The 22607-nt window shown below is 39.9% G+C and overlaps 2 protein-coding genes across 2 annotated transcripts in view; both read right to left on the bottom strand.

The window, feature by feature from the left end:
* LOC137276206 (TP53-regulated inhibitor of apoptosis 1-like) overlaps nucleotides 1-22607 on the bottom strand; it is a 447953-nt gene that overhangs the window by 405801 nt on the left and 19545 nt on the right. The window lies entirely within an intron of this gene.
* Nucleotides 808-14470, bottom strand: LOC137273122 (nuclear speckle splicing regulatory protein 1-like). The gene is made up of 8 exons (XM_067805626.1): nucleotides 14428-14470; nucleotides 13002-13083; nucleotides 12267-12335; nucleotides 10528-10656; nucleotides 9367-9574; nucleotides 8166-8256; nucleotides 5976-6122; nucleotides 808-4400 (listed from the first exon to the last, which is right to left on the bottom strand). Exons 1-8 carry the CDS (start codon nucleotides 14445-14447, stop codon nucleotides 3476-3478), a joined length of 1671 nt encoding a protein of 556 aa, XP_067661727.1. The 5' UTR covers nucleotides 14448-14470; the 3' UTR covers nucleotides 808-3475.

The following is a 22607-nucleotide window of genomic DNA, read 5'->3' as shown; positions in this document are numbered from 1 at the left end:
ATTTGTTGTTCCTGGACAACAAAGCGTACATCTGGGGATAAATGTATGTGTTTCTTGCTTACTGTCGGTTTGTTGTTAAATGCCGCACTTAGCAACATTCAAGCTATGCAGAAGCAATCTGTAAGCGATCCAGTCTGGACCTGACAATCCAGTGACCAATACCGGAAGCATCGATCTACGGAACTGGCCACGATCACGACCACGATCCTGTAAGAGTGAGTTTAATTTTACGCCGCACTCAGCAATATTCCAGCTATATGGCATCGGCCTGTAAATAATCGAGTCTGGACAAGACAATCCAATGAACATGAGCATCGATCTACGGAACTGGGAGGCAATGACATGTGCCAACCAAGTCAGCGACCACGATCCTGTAAGACGCCATCGGGGAGGCCATTACTAGATCACACAGTATCTCCTGTTACACGACCTAATAAGCTGTCGAGTATGCCAAGAGTGGATTCTCTGAGGCTGGATCAGCCACCCAGCGATCATCATCATAAGCATCAATCTACGCAACTGGGATATGACGACATGAATCAATGAAGTCAACAAGTCTGATCACCCGATCCCGTTGGTCGCCTTTTAAGGCAAGTATGCTGAAGACCAGTTCTAACCGGATCTTCACAGGTGGCGTACACCAAATAAACCATTATCTGGCCATTTTGAGCTATCCACTTCCGGGTATGATGTCTGTGCCTGACTAACTGATCCATGTCACACCTACAACAATAATGGCTTCCTGCAAACAGATTCCCTTCAATGAGACTTATCGGTTAATTATCTCATTCACCAACAACACACGAATCTGGTGGATAATATTTTAAGATGTAAATTTACAAAAATTGACTTATTTTACATTATTTTTACACACAAAAGCTGTCGTGAAGTGAAGGCCCGTTTTACAAAGATGTCGCAGCGCTACGACAATCGACAATCGTAAGTCAATGTTACAGTGTAGGAGGTAGGAACGGTACTAAGAAACTGAAGAAAGTTACCAGATCTTAGGCTTACCAGAGCTTTGAGAAACCCTGAGTGGCCCTGTTCCTCAAAGTGATTGTAACCCATAGACAATAATAATCCCATATTTCAGCATGACTGTCGTAGCGATTTCAGGAACGGGTTCTAGGTTAACGCTACGAACTGTAAGTCAAAGCTAGGTTAAAAGAGTAAAGATCACCTTAGTCCTTAGGTCACTTGGCACACCGGCACCTTAGAGAGAGGGAGGGGTCTCAGAGAGAGTCACCTAATCGCAAATTACCAAACCCCCTTGTCCTGAAGGTTTAAGTGAGTTTAGTTTAACGCCGCACTCAGCAATATTCCAGCTACATGTCGGCGGTCTGGACCAGACAATCCGGTGATCAACAACATGAGCATCGATCTGCGTAACTAGTAACCAATGACATGTGTGAACCATGTCACCGAGCCTGACCATCCGATTCCGCTAGTCGCCTCTTACGACAAGCATAGTCGCCTTTTGTGGCAAGCATTGGTTGCTGAAGGCTTATTCTACCCTGGAGCATCCCGGGTTTCCTGAAAGTTTATTAAATGGCCTTTGACAAAATGGTGAAAATGAACTGTGCATCCCACTTTCTAAAAAAGCAGTATCTGTCCCTGTTTCCATATCATACCCATGTTGGGATTGATCTTGTACATCTGAGGTCATGAGCCAACACTTCCAGCACTTGACTGTCCAATGGTTCTTAATCATTTGAAACATCATCCAATCAGAGCCAAAGCCAATACCACCCAAACTGCCATTATTGTAGTAAGTAAAGATACCTGCTGAATCTTTATTGCAATAAGACTGAAAATGTGAAGACATAGAGCAACCAAAGCAAATATATCCCTTCCCTGAATAGTGAATAAAATCAAGTTCAATTTTCATAAAAAACAGAAATTCATAAATCTATTTTTCAAAGATGAATGATATTGTGAGTGAGTGAGTGAGTTACCCCGATGTAAGCAATAATCCAGCAAATATCACGGCAGCAAAAACCGGAAAAGGGCTTCCCACATTGTACCCATGTGGGGAATCGCGCCCGGATTTTCGGAATCATGTGCGAACATTTTAACCGCTTGGCTACACCATCGCTCCTGCTAAGATGTAGAACCAAAGCAAAATATGTCCCTTCCCTGAACAGTGAACACTATTCAATTTGTTTCAATTTGTTTCATAAAAAACAGAAATTTGTATATCTATTCTCACATCAGAATGATATATATTCAAAAGAGTCCATATGTGATCATGGTGATCATTAAGTCATCAATAAGGATCATGGATAGATGTGAAGCATGTGAAATACATGAGGCCTAATGAAATACATGAGGCCTAAAATACAACTGTGACTACTGCCATCTTCACTACTTTCAGGATGATGATCATAAAGAACAATTATAAAGTTGATCACGACAGAGATAATGCCAGTGATGTCATCAGTTTGACCAACTTACAAAAGTTTCTTCATCTGAAAATATCAAATTTTCCTGAGATATATTAAATCTTGTTGAGAACAATTTCTGACCCTATTGGTACCCGTGATAGCTTCACAAGCATACAATTCCAGTCTAGGTAAAATTACATTAGAGAGACAGGTTCAAGGATTTGATGGCTGATACAAAAAGGAGCATTCCTTAATTTGGGAGACTGACCTAATTTCTCAATCCATCACAATCATTGTCATTTTGAAACATGTCCAATATTCCTATGCAAGAATCCTATTTCAGAGCCTAGTTTCCACTTCATTATGGAAAAGTGGCCATATCTGCTTTGTTTTGTTCCAAAAGAATCTCACAGATATAGGTAGAGTTCTGGGTAAATGTCTTGTCTGCAATTTATGTCTATTTATCCAAAACAAAACTTTTTATCTGTCCCCTCAAACTACTTTCGCATAAAGATCAAAGGGAACTAATCATATACAAGCAGCTGATTTCCCTTCACGGTGTTTACAATTTATCAGTTTCCTGTTCGAATTTTCTAAATTATCCAATTCAGTGACAGTAAAAGTACCAGTTAAAGAAGCTGGTAAAACTAATCACTGTGTATAGAAGCATCCCATTTTCCCTCACAATGTTTACAATTTCTCAGTTTGCTGCAATTTTAAGAAGTCTTACAGTTATCCAATTCAGTGCCAGTTAAAGTGGCTAGTAAAATCTGTTCCCCAAATATTGACTTTGCCAGTCTGGCATCACATTAAGGCATCAAATACACAGATAACATCACAGATTACTTTCTGCAGGGAACTGCACCCATAGGTACTCTCCTCATACAGGCAATAATCAACAGTGCCATTGAACTTTGGAAATTTTACACATACAATAGTCCAAGCTCAGGCCTGTAGTTTCCTTGTGCTCTCTCCTTTGCAACTTTCCTCTCCAGATACCTCCTCCTGGCCTTCACTCAACCAGGCTTTCATCAATGGTGTCATTAAACTCTTGAAAATTTACACATGCCAGTGCATACAATAGTCCAAGTTCAACTCTGTATGTTTCCTAGTACCCTCTCCTTTGCCATTTTCCTCTCTAGATACCTCCTCCTGGCCTCCGCTGCCTTGTCTTCTGTTGTATGTCTGGCATACTTCTGTTTCAAGTTTTCCTCAGGCTTACTATCCACCTTGTTTTCTGAGGGCAGTTGTGGACCAGTGAAAGGAGATGAACTCCTCTCTCTCTCACTGTCAACATCACTTTTGGTGTCTTCTTCTGCAAGCTTTTCTTCAGTAACCTTCCTCTTTTCTTTTGACCTCGACCTATCATTTCTTTCACTGTGTTCTGATCTTCGTTTCTTGTTCTTTTCATTTGATTCCCTTGATAGATCCTGGATGTTATGATCTTTTGACCCTGACCTGTCTTTTCTGCTTCTGTCTCTTGACCTTGACCTGTCTTTCCTACCTCTATCCCTTGATCTTGACCTGTCTTTTCTACTTCTATCTCTAGACCTTGACCTGTCTTTCTTTCTCCTGTCTCTTGACCTTGACCTGTCTTTCCTCCTATCTCTTGACATTGACCTGTCTTTCTTACTCCAGTCTCTTGACCATGACCTGTCTTTCCTGATTCTGTCTTTTGACCTTGACCTGTGTTTCCTACTTCTATCTTTCGACCTAGACCTGTCTCTCCTAATTCTATCTCTTGATCTGGATCTGTCTTTTCTATATCTGTCTCTGGACCCTGATCTCTCCTCTATAATTCTGTCTCTTTGTCTTTCACCTCTAGTTCTTTCACTGGAGATATCTCTCTTAGATTTTTTTCTGTCCAATTTCGACTTGTCTGGAGACTGCCTGCCTCTATCTCTTGTACTTCTGTGACCTCCATCTTCAGACGAAGAACCTGACGAGCTTCTTTTCCTTCTTTTTCTTTCTCCAGATGTCTGCCTTTTCTTTAATGACCCATTTGCATGGACTTTCCTACAACAAACAAAACGTTATTCAATATTAATGTGCCCATAACATGGGTCAAGGATGGAAGGTATTACTAATACTACTACTAAGGCTATAATAGCCATCTTGCCACTGTGCTGAGGACGATGAAATTGGGATTAAAGGTCACTGCACACTTAGGTATTTACCTCTTAATGCCTATTACCACAGAATCAGTGAAGACTCATGTAAGAACTGGTCGACACAGCAACCCATGCTTGTCATAAGAGGCAACTAACAGGATAGGGTGGTCAGGCCTGCTGAATAGGCTGACACATGCCATCTTATTCCAACTGCACTGATCAAAGTTCATGCTGTTTTTCACTGGAATGTCTAATACATGTGACAATACACTACATCTAGTTTGAAAAAGGAGTATGAATATACTTCAACACTCCGGAATTTCGTGTCTATCACAATAAAGAAGTTGACATCCATAACATTTGGGCATTTAAGTCTATCACTTCTAAATGTTGTTCAAGACTATATTTGGCAGGGGATCAAACAGACATCAGAGACCATCCATACATTGATTCCATGATGACTAACTTACCATCATTGAAATCATATCTCAGCCAATGCATTTCAGGTGCTCTAAATTACTCTGAAGGAGTCATAACTATAAGTATAATCAACTGCATATTTATCATGATTGACAATACGGTTTTTAGCTAAATACGGTATCTTGAATAGAAGGCACTATTCAATTGTGATTCATTTAAACAGCTGCTTTATTCCTCTGAACTGATGCACATGCACAATACACACAAAAAGGATCGGATCGCGGGCGTTTTGAAATTAGACGGTTTCATATCTAGAGCTTACGTCACAATAGAAAACAATGGTGATGAAAGACTCTTCAGGTAACGGTTGAAGGATAAAGACCATTTATTCAGAATTGGATGGTGGCATCTCTGCCAGTTAGAAGATAAGCATGAAAAACATGTTGCTGGAGGCATACTTCAGAATGAAGCGCTTGTAAAATCTTGCTTTTCCCATGGTTTTAACTATAATTGTACTGCTAATTTATTAGTTATATTGTACCACTATGGCAGCATGTTTGCGTATTGTATTTACTGTCAGGAATTGGCTAAATTGGCTACTTTGTGTAATAAATTTTATCATAGGTAGCTTTTATAACTTTTTGGAAAATTATTTACTAGTTACAACTGTTGTGTTGCTGTGGCTGAATGAGAGGTATCTAATACCCACAATGTCTAAGTACCTCTCCAGTCACCCAGTCGACCATTACACTATAGTACACTTAGCTGAGAAACAGTTACTGTGCAAGCATGCCATACAATGACATATATGTTAACGAGGTAGCAGCTCTGTGATGCAGCTAATTCTTATCTCTTTCACAAAGTCCATTTGGTGTGAAAATAAACTTCCATAATTCATGCTACTGTCACTTGAGTGTGAGTGTGTCAATTTAATTTAATGTTGCTTTTAGCAATATTCCAGCAATATCACCACAGGAGACACTGCTTTACACACTGTATCCAAGAGGGAAATCAAACCCAGGTATTGTCACTTGTGTGGCCTGAGGATGATCTGACTTACCTTCTGCTTCTGGAATCATCCGAGGCTGAACTTGACTGTGAACTGGAATCAGAGTCACTGTCCTCACTCTCCGACACTTTCTCCTTCTTCACTCGGACATGTTCCTGCATCTCTCCTTCCTTCCTGACCTTGTGATCATCCTTATTGCTTGAAAAATCAAATAAATATTTCAAGGGTTTTTTTTGTATAGTGCTACTTTGCAATATTCCATCAGTCAAAATATGGACCTGATCATCCACTGATTGACAAAATATGGACCTGATCATCCACTGATTGACAAAATATGGACCTGATCATCCACTGATTGACAAAATATGGACCTGATCATCCACTGATTGACAAAATATGGACCTGATCATCTACTGATTGACAAAATATGGACCTGATCATCCACTGATTGACAAAATATGGACCTGATCATCCACTGATTGACAAAATATGGACCTGATCATCCACTGATTGACAAAATATGGACCTGATCATCAATTGATTGACAAAATATGGACCTGATCATCTACTGATTGACAAAATATGGACCTGATCATCCACTGATTGACAAAATATGGACCTGATCATCCACTGATTGACAAAATATGGACCTGATCATCAATTGATTGACAAAATATGGACCTGATCATCTACTGATTGACAAAATATGGACCTGATCATCCACTGATTGACAAAATATGGACCTGATCATCCACTGATTGACAAAATATGGACCTGATCATCTACTGATTGACAAAATATGGACCTGATCATCCACTGATTGACAAAATATGGACCTGATCATCCACTGATTGACAAAATATGGACCTGATCATCCACTGATTGACAAAATATGGACCTGATCATCTACTGATTGACAAAATATGGACCTGATCATCCACTGATTGACAAAATATGGACCTGATCATCCACTGATTGACAAAATATGGACCTGATCATCCACTGATTGACAAAATATGGACCTGATCATCTACTGATTGACAAAATATGGACCTGATCATCCACTGATTGACAAAATATGGACCTGATCATCCACTGATTGACAAAATATGGACCTGATCATCAATTGATTGACAAAATATGGACCTGATCATCCACTGATTGACAAAATATGGACCTGATCATCCACTGATTGACAAAATATGGACCTGATCATCCACTGATTGACAAAATATGGACCTGATCATCCACTGATTGACAAAATATGAGCACTGATCTACGCAACTGGTGTTTGATAGCCTGATCACCCTACTCCGCTAGTAGGGGTAGAACTAAAACTTACTCTTTCACTCTTTCTCTCTGGTGTGGGTAAGGAAAAAAAGCCAGTGAATTGAGAGAGTGAACAGCCTAATGATGATCTGAGTGAGAGAATGAGTTGAGTGAGAGAATGAGTGAGTGAGAGAATGAGTGAGTGAGTTTGTATGCTGCTTTCAAAAACATTTCATTGGATTTAAAGCTGGAGAAAGAAACTGAACAGTGACTGAAGACTTTTGTGTTTATCTGCAATAAGGACCATGATCCTTCTGACTTCACTTCTGAGTTAAAAGTCTGCAATTGCATTTGACAAAAAACCAAGAAACACCATCAAGAACCTGGCTTTTGTACCCAGCATTCACTAAGGGAAGCAACTCTGTACAGCAACTGCTGTACCTTGTACAACTTGGATATGTACAGCACCCTCACTACAGTCTAGGTGAAAGTGACAGGAGTTTCTTCCCCTTACCTTACAGCCACTCAAGCTACATTTAAGTATCATATTGGTGAGTGACTAGTTTTACATTGCTTTTAGCAATATTCCAGCAATATCATGGCAGGGGATACCAGAAATGGGCTCACACAATGTACACAAGTGTCAAATCGAGCCCAGGTCTTTGGGCGTGATGAGTGGATGCTTTAACCCACTGCCCTAAGTTGTTTAGGGTTAATATAGGTACCTGTACTTCATATTGTCTGACCTGTAAAGATCCGGGTTAGAATCAGTTTTTGGGAACCTTTGCTTGAAGCAAGAGGAGACTAAATTACTGCATTTTATACCACCACAATATAACTGGAATATTGCTGAGTGAGACAACAAACAAATAACATCTTATTGTCTGAATGGGTGAGGGGTTTTGTTCAAGAGTATCAAGCCCATTCCACAGAAGAGTTAAGACAACAGACAAGCGGGAATCAGTATCTTACTCTGGTTCATCACCGTCCCCTCCAGCAGTCTGGCGATACAGGTAACGGTAGAACCCACTCAAATCCTTTTGCTTCGTCACGTCAAGCATTGCTAGAAACAAAAAGAGAAAAATAACCTGTGGAAATATGAAATTTTGTTCAACACTGGTGAAACATGTCTGGGAAATAGCATGGGTTAACAACAAGCTATGATGGTTTGAATTCTTCCAGTCATTGTCGAAAGATAAAAACATAGTTTGGCACCATTCTGTGGCTGGTATACAACTTCAGACAACAAAAATTTGTCATCAACCATCCACGTTACAATACTCCACACCCCTTCCCTGTCATCCACACTCAAAACTATTGCTCCTACCCCGTTCTCCATGCCACAGGGGCTTGCAGTGTCAAAAATAATATGTTCTGGGTCCTACATTCATTCACTGATATCCACTACACTGATATCCACATGCCCACAAAGAAGGATGGATATCAGTGAACGAATGAAGGACCCAGAACATATTTTTTTCAACAATATAAGCCCCTGTGCTCCATGCCGCACCCCTTCCGGCCAATCATTGTATTCTCAAGACTGTAAACCACTCCATCTGTGAAGAAGAATTGGCCCTCCATAACCCATTCTTGTTATAAGAGGTGACTTGTCATTAGAGGCGACTCATCGTATCAGTGGATCAGGTTCACATGTCATTGAATCCCATTATCATAGATGACTGATCTTACAGTTGATCACAGGATTGTCTGACCCAGATTTGATTATGTGCAGGGCACCTCCATAAAGCCAGAATATTGCTGAGCATTACGCAAAACAGCAAAAAAGACAACAAAACTAACAAACCTCTCCATTCCACCTTATACCTAATTTCTAATTTCTCCACAGTCCTCCATTCCATCCCATTCCATTTCCACCTTCCTCCTACAACCTTTGACCTCCAACTACCCATCCTCCTGAAATCACCCCCGTCCACCCCATTCACCCATTCCATCACCAATCCCTTCCAGACTCTAATCCTAACTCCAGCCGCCACACTCCAGCCTATTCATCCACAACTCACCCTCCATTTCCGCCTTCTTCTTCCAACCATTGTCCTCCATCTACCGATCCTCTACACCCCACCCCATTCACCCATTCCATCACCAATCCCTACCAGACTCTAATCCTAACTTCAGCCTCCATGCTCCTATCTCTTCATCCACAACCCACCCTCCATTTCCGCCTTCTTCCTCTCCCTCTCCTCCTCCTCCTGCTGCTCCAGCATCTTCTTCTTGTAAGCAGACGTCACAAAGGCTTCTTTGTCTGCAAACTCATCCCCCTCCTCCTCTCGCTCCTTCTGCACCTTCCTCTCCACACGTCTCTCCTCCTCCTTCTTACGAATCTCCGCATGCTTCAGCAGACCTGCGATGTAGCGGGGCTAAAAACAACACACGATATTCAGAACCTAGAACCGTAGGCACTTTGGCAGGATATGGTGTTTGGCAAGGAGTTTATATTTGTTTAAATACTAAAGGCACTATATCACACCACACTTGACTTTCAGCTCTCAGGAAGCTACCATATAATACATTCCCAAAAGAATTGCGTATTCAGATTACAATACCATCACACCCTCCACCAGCCGAACATTATTTCAAGCAAATCCCATAGAGTTATGTCCCTTGAGAATGCTCTTTACAAATAGCTTATGCATATGGAACTTGTGATTGAAACCAGTTTGGCAAACATCAAACAACACCACATGTGATAGTTTTCAATGTATGGAGCATCTGTTTACATTTCCATATATGGCAAGTGTCCTGTTTGGAAGCTGTTCACCTCAAAGTTTCAATTATTGATTTCAGACAAGTTAAAAAGGGACAATAAGTATTCATTACATCAATAGGATTCATTAGGAATCTAAAATGAGAGCATAAGCCCCAGTGTATATAATATAAGCCAAAATATGTCAAAAATGTGTGACATTGTGCCTTTAAAACAATGAATATTATATCCTTGTCAAAATTATCATCCAGAAAACAGCATGTGTTGTTGTCTGTCAGTGTTGTCATGCATTCTAAATATCCATCAATGTCTTTTAATTTATTGTTTAGAAACCAGCACCAGGACAACTTGAACCTCAAGACTGACAAATATCATAGCTATTTTCGATTCACTTCTCTTTCACTACTATTCATCATAAAATCCAACCTAAGCTAAAAATAGCCACAAATGTCTTGATTGCTGACCTCTGTGTTCAAAACATTTCCAAATTGAGGCCAGTTAGAAAAACAATGAGCTCATTTAACTAGTGATTTGTATTATGAGTTTTTGAATAAATTTATGCACTAAGCAAAACACAGCACAAATTGTAACCAAGGCAACGCTCACCTTTCGATCCACCTTTGCTTTGACTTTGACATCCTTCTTCTCCTTCTCAGCCTGCATGTTGTCATAGATACTGTCATATTCATAAACGGTGGCATCCTCAGACAATGCTTTGTCAATCTCAATCTGAGTCTGAAAATTACGAGGGCATGTTAAGGGCAAGTTTAGGCCCTTTCATTTGTTTCCAACACATCTACTTGTAACATAATAGCAATGGTCTTCAGAACCAATATAATAGGCGATGGAATAAAGTGATCCGCCTTGGTTAATCCATGTCATCGATATCAAATCCTACAGACTCATGCTTATGATGTCAATCACTGGATTGTCTGGTCAAGATCTGATTATGAACAAACCGCCATTATGTAGCTGTACAGATTCTTCATTTGCTGATTGAATACTTAGACAAGAAACAAACAAACAACATCTCTCATGACTAATGTTGACAGTTTGTGCTCGGTGAATGTTAATGTTGTTATAGGCCAACAGCAGAAAAGTTCCATGAAATAATGGTTTGTGAAAATGAGGACCAGACTATTCAGTGATTGATCATATAAGCTATGACCACCATCATGAGAGTAACATGAAATCAACAAAATCACTGAACCTGACTACCATAGCATTTCTCCCTGATGAATGTTTATGAAACATACACAGACATTTCCATATGGCAATAGTAACAGCTGAGCTGTTTCATATTTGTTGATATATTTATACTCAATTGTTTCTGAGCACCTTGGTAACCACAATCCCAACTCTAATGAAGAACTATTGAAGGAACATATGTGTTCTGTGAGGATTTTCACCTACCGTATATAGCAAGGGAGAATTTACAAAAACAGAAGATGTTATCAGAAGATGACAATTTACCACAGCCCCCCACATATTCAAAAAAACAAATTAATCTGACAGTTACTTAAAGTACACCCTGATGCTTTTCAGACTAAGTCCAAATCGTTTCCATGCAAATCAAGAAAAACAAAAATGACCAAAATCTGAGAAGAGCAAAAGGCACTACTTAAAGATATGTTTCATATATCTGCCAATTTTTCAAGTTAAAATGAAGCCCACCCGTTTTCTTCCTGGAATCAGCTTGCATTGAGGGAGAGTTGAAGATTTATACACCTGACCAAAATAGGGATATTTGTAACTTTTGTATAATGATGTATTTATTCATTGACACACTGATAAAACATCACTCATAAAAAAAACCAAAATCCCCAACATATTTTGTCCAGTATGTAATTTACACACATAGCCATGCAACTAGTACATGTTCAAGGTGCTTGTATTTTTCCCTCAATAATTGGACATCAATCTTGGCAGCACATCGTATTATCAATTTCAAATCCCTGGGAAACATACAACTCTTGCATCCACTAGCCGCACCAAGGGAAAAGGTTATTCAAGAATTATCATGTGACATTGTTCTATTGTCACACTTCATACTGAGGGGTGACACACAGCTGGTGAATCAGCACCAGCATACACTGCAGGTGCAACTCAACAGAGACCTCAGTTAGTTATGAAACAGCCAGCACTGTTCCACCAGCCTTTCGTCATCCATCATTCTCATTTGAACCCAAACAGACTGTAGTATGAAAACACAAAGTCTGATCCCCAACCACCGACATTATATGACAAAACATACTACTGACAGAGACTGCAGAGTACCCATTTTGAGAAGAAATCCCTACTGTCCACTGGACAATACAAATTCAATTATACCCCCAAATACTAACCTGTTTCTTAACTTTGATGGATTGGGTTGCATATCTCTGCATTGGGTTCACTTCTGCATTACCTGTGTCCTGTAACCATGCTAACAAGATTAGATATCTTAACATTAACACCATAATCCGGTTGATTAAAAAACAAATGAAGACTGTTTACAAATTAGACATATAAACCTGGTGAATATCAAGGAAGTTGTTTCTGAGCACCATGAATATCAGCACCCCAAAGGAAACGAACTGTTTTGTAATTTAAGACAGGGTTGAAATTCAGTTTTTACTTTCACCTGTCCACTTAATAAAACCTACTTGGCCCAAGAATGGCAGTTTTCCTAATGATAATGAGGCACCACAAGGAAATTTTCAAACATTTTCAAGGTAAAGCAGCTCAGGTATTTAAACAGCACTGAGCAGTTAACTGGCAAGCAGTAAACTAGATAGTTCTAAACAGCAGAAAATTACAAGCTTAGATTATCTGAACTTAGGTCCCAGTAGCATTGTGTTAACAATGATGCAAGCTTTTAAATACCCTGCATAGCTGAGATAATTCTTGGGTCAAATACACAGGTTTTCTGCATGAGGACAAACACTGCCTCCCTACACTGCTGCAGTGAAAAAGCCCCAAAAGATTTCCCCAGGTTCTGAATCTATGGTCTCCTTAAGGCTCTTTTTTCAATTTAAATGGTTTTATTTGTTACAATCAAAATTATCAGCTTTGTCAAGGTTAGACCCAATTTGACATACCTCATCGCTGTCGTCTCCAAATATATTTGGTCTTCGCTGTATGGTGGCTGCCTTATTGTTCTTGGGTATAAGTAAACCATATCTGAAAAAAATGGGCAGACTTAGCAACTAGGTAAGTTACATTTGATCATTTGTTGATCAGATTAGAAAGTCACAACTACTGAAAAAGCAACCCGAAGTGTCAACAGATGTATAAATGTCTAAATAACCTCACATGTCCATGCCTCTCTTTTGTCATACAGACTCTTCCATGCGGAGAATGAGTAGCCTTGAAACATTGTTGCTAACAATTATGAACTGCTTTCCATTACAGTTTCAGTGATGTACTACAGTCAAAATAGCCATTGGAAAAAAAGTTAAAATTACTTTTCAAAATAAATGAATATGCATTTTTTTTTAATATTTTCTATCTCTATTCACAGAAATATCTTTCACAGTAGTTTGCCATCATCGCTTAAGTATAACATAGCACTGAAACAACTTGTGACAACATTAAACTGAAGTTCTATTTTCAGCTTATTTTAGTCATGGCCATGACTGAAATTCAGAACAATTGGAAATCACATACTCATTCCACACATCAGTACTTTATCTAGCTGAGAGCTGCAATGTAGTCCTATACAGTCCAGACATGACCATGAATCACATCAGAGAACACCATCTTCATAAATCCTATTCAGATTCTCGCAGCCCATTAGCCCAGCGTCACTGTCAAGACATGACTTGACTGTATAGGACCGCATTGCGGCTCTCGGCTATACTTTACTATGACTATGAAGTGACTTTATTACCAGAGATTGTCATTTGTAAACTGTAAATGTGAGCACATCGGAACCACATATACGGTCCATAACAGTAACACAGTTGCTGTGATTTTGTTTGGCTCTAAAACATTATTCCCGGTCATATCAACTTCAGACAGAACATTCTTCCAAACTTGAAAAACTGACGGACAAACTTAGCTGACAGTTACTCAATACAAGGGAAAAAGTCTGAGTCATTAAAGTTCCAGAGTGTTATATGTCAATATCCCAAGATAAGCTAGATATAGCCCATACGTTCACGTTTTCACTTCACACTTTCTGCGATCAGATGGTGATCAGGGGCCCGTTTCACAAAACTCTCGTAAGCCTAAGGTCTCGTAAGTTTTCTCGTATCATTCCTGCTTCCTATGTTACAGTATAGGAGGTACGAATGCTACGAGAAAAGTTACGAGACCTTAGGCTTACGAGAGTTTTGTGAAACGGGGCCCAGGTGATAGAACACTATTAACATGATACTGATAAACTCAACCATCAACTACAGTTGTCATCAATCTAATACTACACGTTAACCAGAATGATGTGCATTGTCAACATTAACCACAGCTGTGTTGGCTAAAGACTGTGATTCAACTATAACCATTGCATCTTCCCGGTGCACTTACTGCTTTTTGTCGCCGTCCATGTTGCTTCGTATGAGTGACGTCCCTTGACAAGGGCGGTAACTCTATGTAACACGCTGTACCACGGACCACGCCTCCTTGTTGGCCGTCTACTATGACGGGTTGGATTTCTTAAAGTTTTCATTTGACGAAAAAGGGCACGTGACACAGAACAGATGGCAATCTAGGATCAAATCTAGTGGACATAAATCCATCCAACGCCATGACACTTGGAAATGCAATAACAGTTTTAGAAAAGCAAAACTTAGGTACGTATAATTGAACTGAATGTATAATATCTGGAGGACAGTTATTTTGGGGAACCTTCATCGAGAGTCATCATCGTACCATACCGCCATACACCTACCCATAAATTATAAGCGTCCCTTAGGAGATATTTCTACATACCTGAAGTGTATATTGTAATCAGTGGATTGTGACAGATTATGTCAATGTCCATACCTCTTCTCACGAGGGTCATTGGGTTTATTCAACACACGTTGTCTTAGTTACAGTAATTAACATAGCAGAGTGACATAGATGTTCAGCAAATAGTATTACAAAGTTGTCACAGAGATGCCCAGGCAGTAGTCCACATTAATCGGGTTAGCCAAGCATGTTCGAACTTCTCGATGAGCATCAGTTACGTCAGTGGTTAAACGTTCGTCAAATCCTTGGGCATTCCTGGTACAGTAACACTGACTGCTTCAAGCTCAGTCAGGATCTCTGCCATCTTCAGTAGGCGGTAACCTATTTCGTTTACAGATATATGTGAAAACCATTGTCTGCTAGATGTCAGTACTCGTGCTTCAGAAGGAAGTAACAAAACGAATGCGTTGTAGAGCAAGAACCGTATGATTTAACTTAGCTTTGTTTGTTTGTTGTTGTTTAGCGCCGCATTCAACAATATTCCAGCTATAGGGCGGCGGGGTGTAAATAATCGAGCCTGGACCAGACAATACGGTGATTGATATCATGAGCAACATCCTACGATCCAGACAATACGGTGATTGATATCATGAGCAACATCCTACGATGGTGATCCTCTGATTCATTGAAGTCTAATAAGCCTGGTATAACAAACACAGGTTGTTGGGGATTTATTGAAACTCAATATCCCAACGAATTACATAACGAAATAGTTTGTATACAACAATGCATTTTCCGGAAGTTTCAATTGACTCTGTTTCTGTGTTACAGCTCTGACAATCAGCGTATTCACATTTCTTATAGTGTTGTATATAACACTAGCAGTGCTGATATACCGTCCACATCGTCGTAGACGTCAACGTGCACAAGTCATCACAGTGGTCGAGGACGACAACGCTGAAGATGGACCTAGTGGAGATGGACGTCCATCAAGTGCACGACGACCGTCCATGAATCAGCTTCACAACGTCCTGGAGCCTGAATCTTGATACAGGGTTTGCATCCAGGAACTCAAATGCCAGTTACATTCCTTGATTTCCCTCTAGCTGAGACCAGTCTGTTATTATCTCATGTCAAACAATAACACTCTTATTGTAATTTGAAAATACGATCGTCCAGCGTCCTGTGAAATACCACAAATGAACTTGCAGTGTGACGGAGATGGACCAACAGACGATATCCAGAATTCTGGGTTTCCTATATGGAAATCTTACAGACACTCTAAAATGTGATTGTGGTTCAAAAAGTGAAACTGATTCTTATTATTTTCACGAATGACTTTCTATACAAAATTCCGTTCTAAATACATTTCTGAAATTTCAGAAAGTGGTTTGCTCTTAAATACTGATACACTTATTTTCATAATGTGGGCCTTTCTGAATGAAGTTATGTTATGAGCTTTCCGTAAATGTGTAAATAAGTATCGAATATGTTTAGTTTTTCCTTGTCTGGTTTTTATATTTGTAACTACCGTCGTGACGTGTGATGTGTTGATGTGACGTGTTTTTAAGACGTTGCTAATGGCCTTCTGAACAGGATGCAGAAGGTCATATGCACGTCTTCCCCATCTGAACTGAATAAAACTATGTTGCAAAAACTGATATTGAGAGTCCAGATGCCGACTGGTCTGGGATTCTCGACAACCTGTATTTGGAATGTGAACTTACATACGTAAGACAATTTCACTGGGAACGGTTATCTCCTGATGAAGGTTTGAGATTTTGGCAAACGTAGGATACGGCGAAGTGTTCTCTTTTTGATTTATTGCAACATTCTTTGATACAACAATTGTCATATTCTAAAATAACTTGAATGTCTACGTATGAACATCTGCTGTAACACCAGCAGTTGTTAATTATCATCTAATATCAACAGCAAAATTGGCAATCTGTGCTGACAGCTTGTGATAATTTTGAAAGCTTAGGTCAATAAACCTAATAGGTCTCTTTCCGCTGTTACTCAATCATACCAGGAGGAAGGAATAAGACTTGTTTTATTGAAAGCAGCATATGCGAGGTTGATCCACTAATATAAAGTCATGCCCTCATTGTGATGAGTTATGTCCCTTGGCCGTCCCAGAACACCAAGAATGAGAGAGTAAATATAGTGTTATCAATATTAATATCAATTTCAGTTTAGCGCGATTTAATGAATTTGTATCCATTGGGGTACAATGTATATGGTGTCCCCGAATCAGCCAAGCATATGCCAGGCATGTAAAAACTGCTCAGCAGGATGAAAGTGAAATTTGAAGGCACTATCTCACACATTTGCCACAATATTCTGGCCTATATTTTATATATTGGGGGGCATATGCATTCACTGTAGCTTCCTATTGATGAGGGAGCGGTGGGGTAGCCTAGTGGTTAAAGCGTTCGCTCGTCACGCCGAAGACCCGGGTTCGATTCATGACATGGGTACAATGTGTGAGGCCCATTTTCTGGTATCCCCCGCCGTGATATCACTGGAATATTGCTAAAAGCGGCGTAAAACCATACTCACTCACTCACTCACTCACTCACTCCTATTGATGAAATAAAAGATATATTGTCCCTTACGAGTTAACTGAAATCGATAATTGAAACTTCGAGGCGAACGGCTCCCAAAAGAGAACACTTACCAGATATGGAATGTAAACAATGGTTCAGTACATCGAAAACAGTCGCAAGTAGTGTTGTCGGTAATTGTCGAACTGGTTTCAGTCACAACTTGCTGTTTAGGCTAGGTGTTGTCGGTAATTGTCGAACTGGTTTCAGTCACAACTTGCTGTTTAGGCTAGGTGTTGTCGGTAATTGTCGAACTGGTTTCAGTCACAACTTGCGGGCTAGGCAATTCGTACGGAGCGCTTCAAGGGACATCACTCAATGGGTTGAAATAATGTTCGGTCGGTAGAGGGCACGGGAGTGGGTTTAATGTAACGTTGGATTAATTCAGTCGAACTGTTTAATTTGATATTGTAATCTGAATGCGTAAAAATGGGAATAAATTTTATGGTAGCTTCTCAGAGGGAGAAATGCATTATTTATTTTGAGAGAAATATGTAATCGTAAGCCACATTTAGCGCTAATGTTTTAAGCTTTTAAAGCAAATGACATGCGTTACAGGCATGATGCTTAAAAGAAACCAGTATTCAATGAGAGGTCTTTTCATGGAAAATTTACCGGGTAAACAAGTAAGGAAACACATCTTTATGCCAGTTTTCCTTATGCATTCTCAGATTTAAAACCGAAAAATGTTAACGGATCGCTTGAACTTTCACGTGTTCCTCGGTTTGTTTCTCTCAGTATATGTAGCTTATAGGTCATATACCATGTATCTACCATACGTGGGTGCGCCATGTGTCATTGGTTTGGAATTTCAGCATCACAACAGTTTTTCATAGATCGATACGGGAATGATCTGTGCGCTTATATATAAACATGAGAAAATAAGTATTGAGGAAATTGCGTAGCAAAACCGTAATACAACCGTCATCAATTACTAGTGTTCCTAGCATCAATGACAAGGTTAGTCAACAATTTTACGTAAAGGCAGGTCGATTATGTTACGAAAGACTTCCTATATAGGCTTATACAAATATCAGCTCACATCTGGACCAGCGGGCTGAATGTATCGACGTCCGCTGTTCATTTGGGTCTGTTCGAAAAGAATGCCGCGTTCTCCGTTATGTATTACCAGGTCAGCCATGCTCTATACTGAGATGTAAAACACTACACCACAATATAATCTGATAATCTATTCTTTGGTATCCAGGGGGTAAAGCGTTCGTCCGGGTTCGATTCTCCACATGGGTACAATGTATGAAGCCCATTTCTGGTATCCCCCACCATGATATTGCTACAATATTGCTACAAGCTGCCTAAACCTAAACTCACTCACTCACTCACTCTTTCGTAACTAGATGTTAGAGTGAGTGAGTTTAATTTTACGCCGCTTTTAGCAATTTCCAGCAATGTCAATACGCGGGACACCAGAAATGGGCTTCACAATGTGCCCATGTGGTGAATCGAATCCGGGTCTTCAGCGTGACGAGTGAATGCTTTAGCCACAAGGATACCAACCGCCCACAAAATGTTTGACAGGTCGTGGCAAATCATGTATTTGGGGAACAAGTTTTAGTGATAATGATCGCACGGCTTCAATAGGTCTCGTCCGCAGCTTTGTGTCGAGAGAGAAACAATCTGGTTTTTTCATGCACAGTCATTGAAGAAACACAACTTCAAAGGAAACTAAGTCAATAAAGGCAATATCAATATGCGGGTTTATAACTAATTGCTTCAGAATCTTTTTTTGCCATCTATGTTTATTCATTAACGTAGCCTAATGATCTCTCTATTCAGACTGTTAATAGGTCGGCGTCTGCAGATTTTACTTATAACTGGTGGAAATCTGGGAGAAATAAGGGGCCAGGGACACGCACCGCAAAATCGGTTTTCTGTGTTGTCGGAGGGAGTTGGAGTTGACCAGAAGCACAGCATCAAGACAAAAAAACGGAAGTTCAATAAAAACAAAACGAAAAAGAAAGTTAAGAGTTCTGTGAAGTGCGATCTTCAGTTGAAATAGTGAGTTGGGTTTTACACCGCTTCAGCAATATCCCAGTAATATCACGGCGGGGGACACGGACATTTTACTTCTCAAATTGTGCCCATGTTGGGAATCGAACCCGTGCCACGACGTCACGAGCGAACGCCTTAACCACTTTACCAGACCGCCGCCTAAGGTACAGACCCATGCAAAAAGGGTTATGGGCCGGGAAAGCTACTTTCTTAATTATAAAGAGGAAAGTAGGTGTAGCTTTACCGGATGGGGTGCGTCACGGTATGTGATTACGGAGATGTAGCTTTACCGGGAATGAAGGCAATAAAAAACTAAGTTACCGTATTCACCATATTTAATGTGTTCGGTTTTGCTTGCCATATATTACAAACAATGTAATGAGTGAGTGAGTGAGTGAGTTTAGTTTTACGTCGCACTTAGCAATATTCCAGCTATATGGCGACGGTCTGTAAATAATCGAGTCTGGACCAGACAATCCAGTGATCAACAACATGAGCATCGATCTGCGCAATGGGGAACCGATGACATGTGTCAACCAAGTCAGCTAGTCTGACCACCCGATCCCGTTAGTCGCCTCTTACGACAAGCATAGTCACCTTTTATGGCAAGCGTGGGTTGCTGAAGGCCTATTCTACCCCGGGACCTTCACGGGTACAAACAATGTAAATGAAATAAATGTATATACATGTAAAATGTACGTTTACACAAAAAATATTTCTGTCAGCAGTTACTGCCATTTCATCATTGTAATCCTCACATCACTCCAGTTTTAACAGTTCAGATACAATCAACATATTCCATATCATCTATGTCCTGGTTCCGTAGATCTTGACTCAGGGATCTAAGACGACTGTCTATCTGCCGGTAGCGGCGTTTCCTCTGTGGAGCACTAGGGTAGGCTGTTAGTCGGGCACAGGACACTTCGCTCACTTCGCCCTTTGGAAAAGTGGGAATGGTACAGCAGGATGTGTGTGTTCTCCTTCTTCTACGGCATGAAGTCTGCTGTCTCTGTATGCAAAAGGAATATTCAAGAGTTGATATCCAAAAGTACATCCTCGCTTACGCTCGGGAGTACATTTAACATATTAACCTCTCTATATATATATATACTTAATTCTATCTATCTAACATCGTTAAATATTTCAAACATTTTTAGTTTACCCCGTAGTTTGCTTAGCAATAATGTATCAATGTAAAACAAAATGTACTACCTTGTAGTCAAACGAGCAGGACATCCAACAACAGTGCATCTCCAGTATTTCTTTTCTGTGTGACTTCTGCGACACCTGAACTTATATCCATCAAAAAATAAATGTTGTCCTCCGCGCACTGTGTCAACGAACGTTACTATTACTTGTGCATTTGCCATGACGACTGAAGGTATAGCCCCAGATAAATATATATAATGAGAGATAGGAAGCTGACAAACATGAGTAGATGTGAGTTGGAGGCGGATGTAGTTCTCATCAATTCAATCACAATGACGTCACGTGTCCACAAGGGGACAGGGGGTCAAACGAGCTCAATAACATCACACACTTGGATGCTGTACTCTGTGATCCTAACAGGAAACAAATCGAATTAAAAAAGAGAAAATCACAGGGGTCGTTTTTTTCCATTAATCGGTAATTGTCAGGATTAGCTGATCACAGTGTTATTCAGTTAGGTAGCTTTGGCGGTACAATCTTGCGTTGGAGAAAGTAGCTTTCCCGGAACTGCGCTAATTTAAAAAGTAGCTCTCCCGGGCCGACACCGCAAAAAGTATTCGGACACTTGACGTAATAGACATAGACTTACATGTTAATTTAGTGAAGCATAAATAGTTTTCATGAATTTATTCAATTAATTAATCTTACCTACAATCACATAATTTCTATTTGCTTTTGTATCGAATGGCAACAATTTAATCAACATGTGTACATGTGAACTCCTTTACCACAGGTATCCGTGAAGGTCCCGGGGTAGAATAGGCCTTCAGCAACCCATGCTTGCCGTAAAAAGTGACTATGCTTGTCGTAAGAGGCGACTAGCGGGATCGGGTGGTCAGGCTCTCTGACTTTGTTGGCACATGTCATCGGTTCCCAATTGCGCAGATCGATGCTCATGTTGTTGATCACTGGATTGACGATTATTTACAGACCGCCGCCATATAGCTGGAATATTGCTGAGTGCGGCGTAAAACTAAACTCACTCACTCCTTTAACATGGCGGCCTATGGGATTGTGCATTGTGAAACCATACGTAAGTTGATAAACTGGTTAAATTTATGTGACGTTATTAGTTAAATAGTGGTCGGGAAATTAAACTGACATTATGTGATTGTGCGCAGAGCAACGATGATTTCCAATTTGCCAGTCAAATTTTACAAGCATCCACCCTAAACTCGCTTCATGAAAATTATTTATGCTACACTGAAATAACATGTAAGAAATTACGTCAAGTGTCCGAATACTTTTTGCATGGGTCTGTACTTGTGCATATCCTGTCGACCGTCTCGTAGCGCTGTGGATAAATCCTGATGCAATTTTAATTTAGACAATCTATATATCTGAAAGAATAACTTGTAGTTATTGTAACGATTCTGCTGAAGATCAATACCATGTGCCATTGATCTAGTTATGTTACAATGAAGTAAGATGTAAGCATCTACCCGGAAACCCTACTTATCCGAAATCTTATACCATTTTATAGCATCTAACAATGTTTATATTCTCTATAGACTTGTTGTGTTCATACACAAAATGTCCAACTTGTTCAGTTCGGGCACAGCGGTCATTCTTCTACGTGACAGTCTTAATTGCATCACAACTGGTCAATGAAACAGCTGGTTGAAATTATCAGGATACATCATTGAACAATATTGACAGACTTTATGGATAACAACTTCTTTTATTTTGATATTGACTTGTGTTCCATTGTCAAGCAGGACTGTACTTTATAGCTTCTAAAACACCACTCAAAGAAGTTGTTCACAACCTTGTAGGTTACTTACCATAATAAAGCTCCACTAATTATAACAGTTGTAATACTCATCCGTGCACCTGAAATAGTGCAATATTTACACTCACTAAACAATGTCAGTTTGTCCAATTTGGTCTATATATAGAGCGTTTAGCAATAACACTAATCAATGAGAGAAGTGTTGGCAAATCATTAACACTGAACACAAAGATCAGAAGATACGCACCATGCAGACT

The sequence above is a fragment of the Haliotis asinina genome, chromosome 1 (assembly GCF_037392515.1).
Source record: "Haliotis asinina isolate JCU_RB_2024 chromosome 1, JCU_Hal_asi_v2, whole genome shotgun sequence".
NCBI classification, from domain to species: domain Eukaryota; kingdom Metazoa; phylum Mollusca; class Gastropoda; order Lepetellida; family Haliotidae; genus Haliotis; species Haliotis asinina.
This window is presented reverse-complemented; position numbering and strand designations above follow the sequence as displayed.

Excerpts from the sequence above, each read along its gene's own strand:
- LOC137273122 (XM_067805626.1), bottom strand. The coding sequence starts at position 14,447 with ATGGACGGCGACAAAAAGCA. Across the intron at positions 12,336-13,001 it reads TTGGAGACGACAGCGATGAG|GACACAGGTAATGCAGAAGT; the intron begins GTATGTCAAATT and ends GCATGGTTACAG. Across the intron at positions 10,657-12,266 it reads CCATCAAAGTTAAGAAACAG|ACTCAGATTGAGATTGACAA; the intron begins GTTAGTATTTGG and ends CGTAATTTTCAG.